The sequence below is a fragment of the Oryctolagus cuniculus genome, chromosome 11, assembly GCF_051225735.1.
Source record: "Oryctolagus cuniculus isolate XC-2025 breed Fujian yellow rabbit chromosome 11, ASM5122573v1, whole genome shotgun sequence".
NCBI lineage: Eukaryota > Metazoa > Chordata > Mammalia > Lagomorpha > Leporidae > Oryctolagus > Oryctolagus cuniculus.
The window spans coordinates 49,524,036-49,536,113 of record NC_142877.1 but is presented as its reverse complement, the minus strand read 5'-3'; the positions used below and the strand labels follow the sequence as shown (position 1 = coordinate 49,536,113).

At 52.3% G+C, this 12,078-nt stretch overlaps 1 protein-coding gene across 1 annotated transcript in view; it reads right to left on the bottom strand.

Moving 5' to 3' along the window:
- Positions 1 to 9,563, bottom strand: part of PYGB (glycogen phosphorylase B) — a 44,235-nt gene extending 34,672 nt beyond the window's left edge. The window contains exon 1 of the mRNA XM_051834445.3: positions 9,172 to 9,563. Within this exon, the coding sequence (XP_051690405.1) occupies positions 9,172 to 9,414 (243 nt within the window). The 5' untranslated portion in view covers positions 9,415 to 9,563. The remainder of the gene's footprint in view (positions 1 to 9,171) is intronic.
- Between the last annotated feature and the right edge of the window lie 2,515 nt (positions 9,564 to 12,078).

The window sequence follows — 12,078 nt, the reverse complement described above, 5'->3', positions numbered from 1 at the left end:
TATTTGTTTTTATTTATTTGAAAGACAGAGTTACAGAGAGAAGTAGAGACACACAGAGAGAGGTCTTCCATCCACTGTTTCACTCCCCAAATGGCTGCAATGGCCGAAGCAGAGCTGATAAAGTCAGGAGCCAGGAGCTTCGAGGTCTCACAGGAGGGTACAGGACTTGGGCCATCTTCAACTGCTTTCCCAGGCCACAGCAGAGAGCTGGATCAGAAGAGGATCAGCCAGGACTCAAACCAGCGCCCAAATGGGATGCTGGCACTTCAAGCCAGGGCTTTTACCCGCTGTGCCACAGTGCCACAGCACCAACCCCTAGGCTACAGACTTTAGTAAAACCTCATCACACAATTTTCTTTCCATAAAGTCAAGAATTCTCATCTTTTCATGTACAGGAAGCACTTTCCAGCTTCTCTCTGGTGTATCTGAAATGCCAGCATCACCATTCCTGTGCTCTGGGGCCATTATTACCTGAACACAAGCAGGTGACCCTGCAGCAGCTGATCTGATAACTGAGGCAGCTACTAGGTGACTACTGGGCAAGTAGTGCACACAGCGTAGATACACAGCACAAAGGCAGGATTCAGCTGGGCAGAAGAGCGTGAAATGACCCAGGGTCTCATCACACTACTTGGAATGGCATGCAAATTAAAACTTACCAAGTGTGTATTTCTGTAATATTTGCAGACCTTGGTCGGCCACAGGTAAGTGAAACCATGGAAAGCAAAACCAAGGACAAGGAGAGCTACTGTAGACGCAAGGCCTGTTTATTCCTGTCTACTTTCGAAAGGCTTTAGAAAGCTGTCCGATCAGGAATGTGAGCAAGATATTTTTATTATCCTCTTATCTTAAAATGTGTGGCTACTTCAAAGTTCCTGTAGTGTGGTCTTTCTGCAGAAGTCTGTAACTTATCTAGTTCCGGTTAACAGGTCATCTCCAAGAGCTTGGTTATCTCTAGTTCTGAGGCAGGCCCTTTTTCTGCCAAGGGCCCTTTTGTGGATATTTATGACATCATTCATGGGCCATACAAAATTATCAACATAAAATTTGGCCTGCTATGGATTTAATGAATGTTGAGTCCCGCCTGCTGGTGCCTTGGCTGGGCCAGACCAAAATGATGTCCCAGGCCTGGGTGTTCCCCACCCCTATTCTAAGGGATGGATACTGAGGCAGAAAACAAGATGCCTACACTTGAAACCTTTGGATCTCTTCTAATTTTCCAAGCTGAATGCAGATGCCAGGGGTTTGCAGGCAGCCTCCTACTGTAGCCCTATATAAGCAGGAGCCACAGTGGTATGTGCCTGGGGCCCCAATCCCAGCCTTCTGGGAAGACTGTGGGGCCAGCATTTGCTGAGCACCGCCTTGGGCCCTGCTAGGCCATGAGCTCAGAGGCTTTGTTGCTGTTTTGGGGTTTGGGTGACTTGTTTTAATTTAAGAACTTTCACAGTTTCCTCAACGTGTTGATTTTTTTCTTGGTTTCCCTCTGATGGTGCAGAGTGAACTATGCAACTGAAAGAGGCTTACTAGAGCAGGCTGGCCATAAAACACACACTCCAGTCATTCAGGGCTCAACCCCAGCCCCCTGAGAACGCCTGGGCCCCTACACTGTCCGCTCCTGCTCACCACACCAAGTTTCCAAGAGATGTGCAGAGCCTATAGGCAGGGAGGCAGTTCTGGGGTGGGGGTCGGGGGGAATGTGAGGGCATAGCTTTGTCCATGCAGTCACCTAGCAGCTCAGCTCTTCAATGGCCGTGATCCTGCCACTGCAGGTCCACGGTGTCAACCCAGGCACTATTCAGCCTCTCCTCACTCTCAACCCATGCAGCCCCTCCTGTGCACGTGGACAGGGCTTCCCTCATCTGCATCAGCAGAATGATGGCAGGACCCTCAGCCTCTTGGAGCAACAGCAAAGCTCTCGGCAGGGGGCTGCCGCTGCAGGGTGGGGGTGAGGCTGGACTTGGTGTTTCATCTTTCTCGTATGGGCCCTTCCGGGAATGTGACCCACAGCAAGTGCCAAGTGGCCTAGAGGCAGCCATTTTTGTAAAACTGCATTTAATTTATTAGATGCAAAGCTACACCAGCAGGCAAATCACAGAAAAGCATGAACAAAGCTCTTTGACACCGACGAGTGAAAATATGATCAGTGCAGCATTTCAGGGATAACTGGTCTCTGCAGAAATGCTACCAACAAGCAGAGCCACATTTTTCTTTAAAAAAAATGTAAGATTTATTTAATTATTTGAAAGATAGACATACACACACACACACACACACACACACATCTTCCATCTGCTGGTTCACAATTGCCCACAATAGTGAGGGCTGGGCTAGACTGAAGTCAGCAGCCAGGAACTCCACCAGGTCTCCCACATGGGAGGGGCCCCAGTACTTGGGCTGTCATCTGCTGCTTTCCCAGGTGCATTAGCAAGGAGCTGGATGGGAAGAGGAGTACCCAGGACCTGAACAGGTGCTCCGATGTGGGATGCCAGCATCGCAGGCAGCGGCTTAACCTGCTGTGCCACATGCAGGCCCCAAGCTTTTGCTCTTTCCACAATCAGGATCAATAGAATTGAGGCAATCTCCTTACAGGATCTGTAACGAGAGTCCACTCAGCAGAGGCGTCTGAATGTCACCTGTCAGAGGACAGAGAGGACTTTTCCAGCACTCAGGCAACAAAGATGTTGGTGACAGAAAGAACCTAATGCCACAGGCGGAGCTGGTCTGAGACTCATGCTCCGGCACCCAGGGAAACTCATGTCTCTTGTCCACCTCAACTCTGCTGGGGCTGCCACACCTCCACAAACCAGCTGCCACCATGCATTGGCCAAGCAGGCAGAGTGGCTCCCACGGCAGCCTTCCTCCTCCCAACCCAGGGCACTGTGGCCAGGACAGAGCTAACTCTGACATGACACAGGATGTAGACCACTGATGCAGCTTAGAGGCCAATGAGCCCATGTTTAGGGCCTCCAACTGCACCACAGCTGCCTTCCTTGGCTGGACCTTTGCCCTCCAGCCTCACGCCTGTGAGCTGAGCCACCCCCGACATCACCCAGTGCAAACCAGAGGCCCCTCCCACCTGCCAGACACCAAGGCTTGCCCTTGTGCTCCCTGGCCTGGTCACAGCATCCTCTCAGCTAAAGGTGTTTCTAGAGGTCCTCCCGGGAGAGGTGTGTACACCCCTCCTGCATTGGCTGCTAGGGTACAAGGATTTTCTGCACATCTCTCAAGCTCTCGCCTTGGGAAGCCACACACAAGCACTTCCAGCTAGCCCTGTGTAGGGAGGCTTGGCAGGTTTTCCTCCACATGGAGTGTGCATTTCCTTTCCACTCCAGGTAACCGGTACCTGGGACTAGAACCCAGGGCTGTTTGCTCAGTCCATTTTGAAAATGTAAATACAATGCAATTCTAGAACTTTAGAATTCCCAGGGACCTTGGAGGCCACTGAATTCTGCAGAAACTATGTTTCTTTGCCTGCGATGACATTACAATTTTACAACCCTCTCTTTTCTGCCAGTCCTGCTGTGAGGCTCTAGCAAACATCTACCCCACCGTGTCCCTGAGCCAGACAGGAATGGAAACCATCTGCCATCACTGGTAGATAAGCCAGGGCTTAATCAGGCTATACCACGTGATCTGGACCACATCAAACTACATTCATCACCAGTTTTTGTAGTTGTTGTTTTTTTAAACATTTATTTTATTTATTTGAAAGGCAGAGTTAGAGAGAGAGAGAGAGAAATATCTTCCATCTGCTTGCTTACTCCCCAAATGGCCACAACATCTGGGGCTGGGCCAGTCCAAACCCAGCAGCCAGGAGCTTCCTCTGGGTCTCCCACATGGGTAGGCAGGGGCCCAAGCACTTGGACCATCCTCGGCTGCCTTCCCAGGTACATCAGCAGGGAGCTGGTTAGAAGTAGAGCAGCCAGGACATGAACTGGAACACATACAGGATGCCGATGTCACAGGCAGCAGCTTCACCTGCTACGACACAATGCCAGCCCCTATCACTAGTTTTTAAACAGCTACCTTCATCTTTCATTTTTAAGCTATGTTTGAAGACTGACAAAAGCCACTCAGCTACAAGAAAAAACACATATCTTTCATACAGCACACTGTTAAGCCAAATTTTTCTATTGTCCGATTACCTATGCTTCTGTGTTCTCTTCCCTTTACTGTACCCTAGGAGCCCCATGTTGGATACTGTGGAGAAAGAGCCAACTTCTCTCCTGCTGTCCACCTGTCACATCTCAGAACCTCAAGGGCTTCTACTGGGCTAACCACCTGTTCAGTTTCATGAAGAAAAAAAAAAAAACTAAGCATAATCTGAAAAGACACAAAGTTCTCTCCATTTCCTTATTTGTGCTCCTTTTTTTGTTTTTTGTTTGTTTTTGTACATATCAGTGGGGCAGCTAGGGTGGAGCTGAGCAAGACCTACAGAAGACCGCACTGGGTCAGCGTGAACAGCAAGAGCTTCCCCACTGTCCTGAGGGCTGTATAACAAGGTCCCTGCTTTTCAGGGGCACATGCTCAAGTTTTTAAGGGTAAAAGGTCATCATCAAGGCTGCAACTTACTTTCAAATGGTTCTGAGAAAACAATGCAGTTTACTTAGAGACAAAGTAACACCTAAGTAATGTGTTAAAATGTTTAATATTTGGGGAGTCTGGGGGGAAAGCATTATGGAGACTCTATTCTTTTAATCTATTTATTTATTATATACAAGTTTTTATTTTAAAAAATGTACGTATTCACTTGAAAGACTGAGAGGGATTGGGGGGAAGATCTTCCATCTGCCATCTACTCTGGTTCACGCCCCCAATGGCAGCAATGGCCATGCTAGGAGCCAGCAACTCCATCTGGGTCTCTCATGTGGGATACAGAGGCCCAAGCGCTTGGGGGATCATTTGCTGTTTTCCCAGGCACATTAGCAGGAAGCTGGATCAGAAGCAGAGCAGCAGAAACTCAAACCAGAGCCCCAACATAGGATGCCTGCATCGCAGGTAGTGTTCCAAAGTCTCTAAGCCATGGTATCAAATGATGAGAACTCAGGAGGAGGCCTGAAGTGTGACTGGCATCCAAGCCGGGGCAGGCTTATAGGACTGAGCCCTCAACCCGTGGGAGCTGATGCCAAATCAAGCAGACAAGTGTCAGAATTGAGCCTGGAGCCGGTGCTGTGGCATAGTGGATGCCTGCAGTGCCACCATCCCATTTGGGTGTCAAGTCCCGGCTGCTTCATTTCCGATCCAGCTCTATGCTATGGCCTGGGAAAGCAGTAGAAGATAGTCCAAGTGTTTAGACCCCTGCACCCACATAGGATAACTGGAAGAAGCTCCTGGCTCCTGGCTTCAGAGTGGCACAGCTCTGGGCATTGAGGCCACTGGGGAGTGAACCACTGGATGGAAGACCCCCGCCCCCTGTAACTATGCCTTTCAAATAAATAAATAAATCTTAAAAAAAAAAAAAATTGAGCCTAACTGTAGGAGACCCCATTGGAGTCCACCATGACCTGCAAAACCGGCTGTGTGGAGAACACCTCCACACAGAGGCTCACCCACATGATGGAAAGTGCTCTGCTGTATTCTAAACCCACTGCCTTCTGTGTCAAGCTCATCTAAAAATCACCCTCAGAGAAACATCCAGAGTATTAACTGACATCGGGGAGCAGAGGCCACACTGCTAAGCACAGTCCTTGCACACACACTGGCAGACATGTGAGTCTGGTAAAAAATGGCTTCACCCGGCCTTCCATGTGACTGCCAGTCAGGGCCATCAGCAACACAAAACAGCCGCCGATCACCAGCTCCTGGCCAGAGAAGGCCACTCTGCTGTCAGGAAGCCTACCCATGGGGTTCAAGGTCAGCTTCACACGGCCAAGTGGGAGCACATGACAACCAGGAGTGCTGAGAGATACCAGCGGCCAGTCCCACCACTGATTAAAACAAAATCCCAGGACAGCCAGGGCTGCAAAACACTGCTCTAGATTATCTTCCTTTAACCGCTGTGTCCAGCCAGGCCGTAAGACTAGGCGTATTCACTGCGATGATCCTATTAGAAATACTTAAGATGGCAGTCGGGGCCCTGTGGTAGAGCTGCGGTCACACCACGCGCTTATGGGAACAAGCCACAGTAAAGTGATTATGGACGCACTGCAGTGCATCATCACGGGGCATATGCTGTAACAGAGACCCACAGAAGAAACCACACACCCGCCCATGCAGACATGGCAGCAGGGATCCTGGCAAGGGGCGCCAGTGGCTCAAGCTGCCAAAACGTTCAGACTGTGTTTTGTGTCCTGACCTTGTACCTGAATTTAACCTGAACTTCCACCCTTACTATTTCATCCTGATTTTACCTCTTTTTAAATACATATATGTACATATATTATTTATTTATTTATTTGAAAGGCAGAGAGAGAGTATGTGTTCCTGTTGTTGGTTTACTCCCCAAATGCCAACAACAGCTAGGTTTGAGCCAGGCCAAAACCAGGAGCCAAGAACTCAATCCAAGTCCCCACGTGGGAGCAAGGGACCTGAGTACTTGAGTCATCAGCAGTTGCCCGCCAGGATGTGCAACAGCAGGAAGCTGGAACCAGGATGCATCAGGCCTGAAACGCAGGCACTGTGACACAAGCACAGAGTCCCAAGCAGGATCTTCACTACTACACACAAGTACTTCCCCAATGTTCTCTTCACAGTCTTCCATTAATTCAAGCCTTGTGCGGTACATCTTGGTTAAGCATCCTCAAATTCTTTCTGTATCGAGCTGCAATCAATTTAAAAAATGGAAATATTTTACAAGCAAACACAAAACCCTTATAGTTCAGAATGGGAAGAGACAAATAGATCACCTAGCTCAATGGCCCCTTGTTTTAAAGATGAAAAAAATGTTAATGGCCAAGAAAGGTTAAGAATCCATCCAGGGGCCAGTGCTGTGGTGTAGTGGGTAAAGCATCCGCTGGCAAATGCCAGCTGCAGGTTCGAGCCCCAGCTGCTCCACTTCCAATCCAGCTCCCTGCTAATGGGCCTGGGAAAGCAGCAGAAGATGGTCCAAGTCCTTGGGACCCTGCACCCATGTGGGAGACCTGGAAAAAGTTCCTAGCTCCTGGCTTCAGATGGGCCCAGCTCTGGCTGTTGCAGCCATTTGGGGAATGAACCAGCAGACAAAAGATCTCTCTCTCTGCCTCTGCCAAATAAATAAATCTTAAAAAAAAAAAAAGAAAAGAAAAAGAAAAAGAATCCATCCAAGCATCCAAGGTTACGGTCACACAGAACAATAGTAAAGCCAGGACTGAAAGGAGTTTGGACTCATGTGCAGCAGTCCCTTACCGCCCTGCTCTTGCTGTTCCTGGGTTCAGAGTGGAGTTCCCGGGCTGGGGCAGCAGCGTCAGGCCGGAACTTCCAAAAACCCACAAGATATCCAGTACGTGCTGCCTCTTGCGAGCACAAACCTGAACGTTAGGCAGACTTTCTGACTGTGTCTGCCAGACAGGTGGCATGAGAAACCTCCCTCGGAGCACTCCTTTCTATTGTTTTTGCCGTTACTAAAATAAAGCACCAGGAGAGTTATGAAACAATGGGTTCAGCACGATAGAATTTGTGTAATGAAAACAAGCGCATCGATCAGTCCAGAAAAAAAGATGGGAACGCAAAACATGGATGGCATTTCCAATGTTATCACTAAGTGAGAGTACAGCTAATATTTTCCTTCTGGTTTACCTGTGTTGCCAAATTTTTACTCCAGTAGGCACAGGACTTGCAAAAATTGTTTTAAAAGATGTATTTTAAAAGAGTGTCATCCCAACAAGTGTCTGAGGCCCTTCCTAGGGTTTGGGGGAAGGTACGGGAGGCCCTGCAGCGTTTTGAAATTGGAAACTTCCCCGTGGCTCAGAGTCTCTGGCAGGCTATTGCTGCTCCATTATCTGCAAACACAGAACTCTGCAGAGACAGACAAGTCGCCAGCCCAATTTCCTGCTTCTAGGTGGCCTTTGGATGGAGAACAGGCAAACAGCTAAGAGAAAGGGGTCCTCCTGACCGCTCGCTGTGGACCAGGAAGCTGATTCCCTTGAAGGTCATTTCCGTAATCTCTGAGCCCACTGCTGGCTTCCCCAGGATTGAATCACACACAAACACACTAACAGGGGCCCCGGGGTGGGTGCTGCTCCAACCCCTCCCCGGGAGAAATGTCCATGAGAGGCAGGCAAAGCTGTACCCTCGCCATCTGCTGCCTGGACAATAAAAATGATGGTGCACATCCAAGCTTCTCCATCAACAGGGAATTCTGGGGGAGCCGCTGCCTCTTGGCCAGTGTGCCTGGCAGCTGTCCCAAGCCCTTGTTGTAATAACCTGTTTTAGCCATTTTGCTGTGTGCTGTCTTGCATACTCAATAGGAGTGGCCCAACTGGCGGCATCCTAACAACGTTGTTCATTCCGCTCTGTTTCAGAAAAGAGTGCCCCAGAGTAAGTGTGGAAAAACAATGAGCCTCACTGTTTGCAATTATTACACAAATCTTAACGCAGGGCAGAAACAGCCTAAAATACCATCAACAAAGCAAGTGTCCTGCATCCGGGTGCCTATCGCATATCTGATCTCTGCAAACTGGCCTCGGGCCTGCACACGCGCCCTGTCCTCCCAATTTCCGCCCTACCTTCGTAGAGGGGAGACACTGCTCAAGCGTGCAAAAAAACCAGGCTGTCCACCCTTATAACACGCCTATCAAACTGAAAACACAAAGTGCTTTTCTTTTTTTTTATTTTTGCCTTGGAAAGCTGCCTGAAGTGCCAAAGTTGCAAATATTTATGAATGAAAAAAGTCACAAAATTATATTTTAAAAATTTAAAAATACAAGGAGCTGGAAAGACACTTTTTTTTTTTTAAACGGTTAAGAGTCCCAGGGGGCTCTCAGGGACTGGTGTATTTTTCTACCGCAAACAAATGTGTGCAAGATGTAAAAACAAACAGCAACCGCTAAGGCGAGCTCCGTGAACTTTAACCGAGTCTCTCCCAGGAAGGTGCGGGCAGGCACCGCAAGAGCGTCTCCCAACCAGCCCGGCCAGGAACAGCTCCTACACCCGCCAGGCTCCAGGCCCCGCGCGGTGCGGCGCCTGCGGGATCAGCCCGCCCGCACGGCCCGGAACTCGGCGTCCCAGGCGCGGGGACCCCCGGGCCCGCCTCACCTTGGGGTCGCGCTCGTAGTAGTGCTGCTGCGTGCGGATCCAGCGGCCCACCAGGTGGTCGCGCACCGTGTGCGCCAGCGCGAAGAAGTAGTCGCGGGGCGTGGCCACGTTGCGGTCCTTGACCAGCGTGAAGTGCAGGTGCCGGTTGAAGCTCTTGCGCACCTCGGCCACGTCGCCCAGCCCCGCAAGGCCGCGGACGCTGATCTGCTTCCGCTTCTCGCTGTCTGTCAGCGGCTTAGCCATCGCGCCGGCCGCAGGGCGCGGAGAGGCGGCAGGCGAGGAGAACGGCGAGGCGACGCGAACGCCGAAGGATGCTGCACCCGCTCTGGCACCAGGCACTGCGGCGTTGGCTGGCGGGCACCGGCGGGCTGGTCGCGCCTGCGCCCTGCGCCGGGGCGGGGCCTGGCGGGGCAGGGGCGGGGCACGCCGCGGGGCGGGGCCACGAGGAGGAGCGAGCCCTCCGGCGAGGCTGGGACGGGAACTCGGGGCGGGGCCTGGCGCGGTGGGGCGGGGCCGCGAGGAGGAGCGAGCCCTCCGGTGGGGCTGGGACGGGAACTCGGGGCGGGGCCTGGCGCGGTGGGGCGGGGCCGCGAAGAGGAGAGAGCCCTCCGGTGGGGCTGGGACGGGAACTCGGAGCGGGGCCTGGCGGGGCAGGGGGCGGGGCCGAGCCGCGAGGCGGGGCCTCGAGGAGACTGGAAGCCTCAAGCGCGGCTGGAGGAGGGGCCGCGCGGCGAGACGGGGCCGAGAGAAGAGAGGCTGGGGGCGGGGCCGCGAGAGGAGGCACCTCTGGCAGGCTGGGGCGGGGCCTCGTTGGCCCTGTCTTCTAACTGAACACAAGCTGGCGGGCTGCCCCCTCAGGCCTCTGGCCCCGCTGCCCGCGCGTGGGGAGGAATAGCCTCTGAGGAAGCAGAAGCTCGCTTATATTGAGACAGTGCGCATCAGCCTGCCCATCCCGACGAGGTGACCCCCCGGAAGACCCAGCTGCAGAGGAACCGGACACCACATTGATTTCCTGTCCACGGGCCCCTCACCCGCAGAAACCTCTGGCGCTTTGCATCCACTTAAGGCATCCCAGTTCCCGGCAGTGATTCAGCCTTGTGGTGCCCAAGGCGGCAGGGCAGGGCCGCTTTGCAGACCAGCCTGCGACTTGTAACCGCTCCTGACTCCCGCCCTTCTACAGCCCAGCTCGGCCTTTCCCAGGGCCCGTAGCCTCTACCATGTGGGCCACAGGTCTGCTCCCGGTGGTCTTGGGTCACGGGGGCTAAAGAGGTTCCTGAATCTCACAGAGGTAAAAACTGCCTGCAAGAGAAATATGTGGGCTCCATGACCCCTGGGCCCCTTCCAGCTGCAGACTTCTCAGAGGACAATAAATCTGATGCTCCTCCGCCCCATCCACACGGCAGCTTGGGCGTCTCTCCTGCACTAGACCCCAGGGACAGGAGCTCAGCACGCCGGGGCTTCTGGCCCTGTGAGCAGTGCTGGGGCTGAGCTTGACTGCAGGTGATGTAGAATCTCAGACTGACAAGGCAATTTGAAGTCATAAAAATGAGCATGCTTGGGGCCGGCGCTGTGGCGTAGCCGGTAAAGCCGCAATCTGCAGTGCCAGCATCCCATATAGGCGCCGGTTCAAATCCTGGCTGCTCCACTTCCGATCCAGCTCTCTGCTATGACCTGGGAAAGCAGTGGGCCATGCACCCGCGTGGGAGACCCAGGAGAAGCTTTTGGCTCCTAGCTTTGGATTGGCCTAACTCCGGTTGTTGTGGCCATTTGGGGAGTGAACCAGCAGATGGAAGGTCCCTCTCCCTCTCCCTCTCCCTCTCCCTCTCCCTCTCCCTCTCCCTCTCCCTCTGCCTCTCCCTCTGCCTCTCCCTCTCCCTCTCCCTCTCCCTCTCCCTCTCCCTCTCCCTCTCCCTCTCCCTCTCCCTCTCTTCTGCCTCTCTGTAACTCTGCCTTTCAGAGAGAGAGAGGTAGGCCTTCCATCCACTGGTTCATTACCCAAATGACCGCAATGGCTGGAGCTGCACCAATCCAGGAGCCAGGAGCTTCCTCCAGTTCTCCCACCCGGGTGCAGGAGCCTAAGAACATGGGCCATCTTCTTCTGCTTTCCCGGGCCATACCAGAGAGCTGGATCGGAAATGGAGCAGCTGGGACTCTAACTAGCACCCATATAGGATGCTGGCACTGCAGACGGTGGCTTTACCTGCTACACCACAGCATTGGCCCCTAAATAAATATATTTTTTTAAAAAAGAAATACATTATTCTTTCATCTAAAGTCTCAGGAAAATAGTCATGCTCATTCATTGTTCGTAGGATCAGGAGCAGTGTGGTATAGAGGCTTAATTCATGTAAAGTGGCTTCCATTTGTAAAGAAATTTTGAGAATTCCAGATGTAATTTAAAAAAAAGGAAACTGAGAGAGAGCAGTCTGCTGTAATTGTGATCCCACGGAGCATCCACCTAGCCTTTGTCCCAGCAGAGTCTCTTTACCACGCCAATGCCCACATCATCACTGCACAGCCGTCAGCGTGCCAAATGCACTTAATGACACCAGATAACCAATGACAGTCTCATCCACGAGACTCATTGCCGTGGCGTTCAGGCCACGTTTGGGAGAGAACGGCCTGATCTCGCCTGTGTGAGCAGCCGACAGGCACAGAGGACACAGCTCCTCTTGCACGTGTGCCATAGAGGGTGGTTTGCTGGAAGCTTGCCACGGCAGAAAGTCCTACGTGACTCACAATGCCAAGGGGAAGGTCAGCCTTCTTTGAGTCGATGATGAGGCTCTCTTTAGGATTCAGAGCAGGAGCTTCATGTGAGGGGCCCGGCTTGTGGAGCAGCAAGCCCGTTAAGCTACAGGCATCCTATATGAGAACATGGGCGTGGGTCCTGGCTGCTCCATGTCCCAT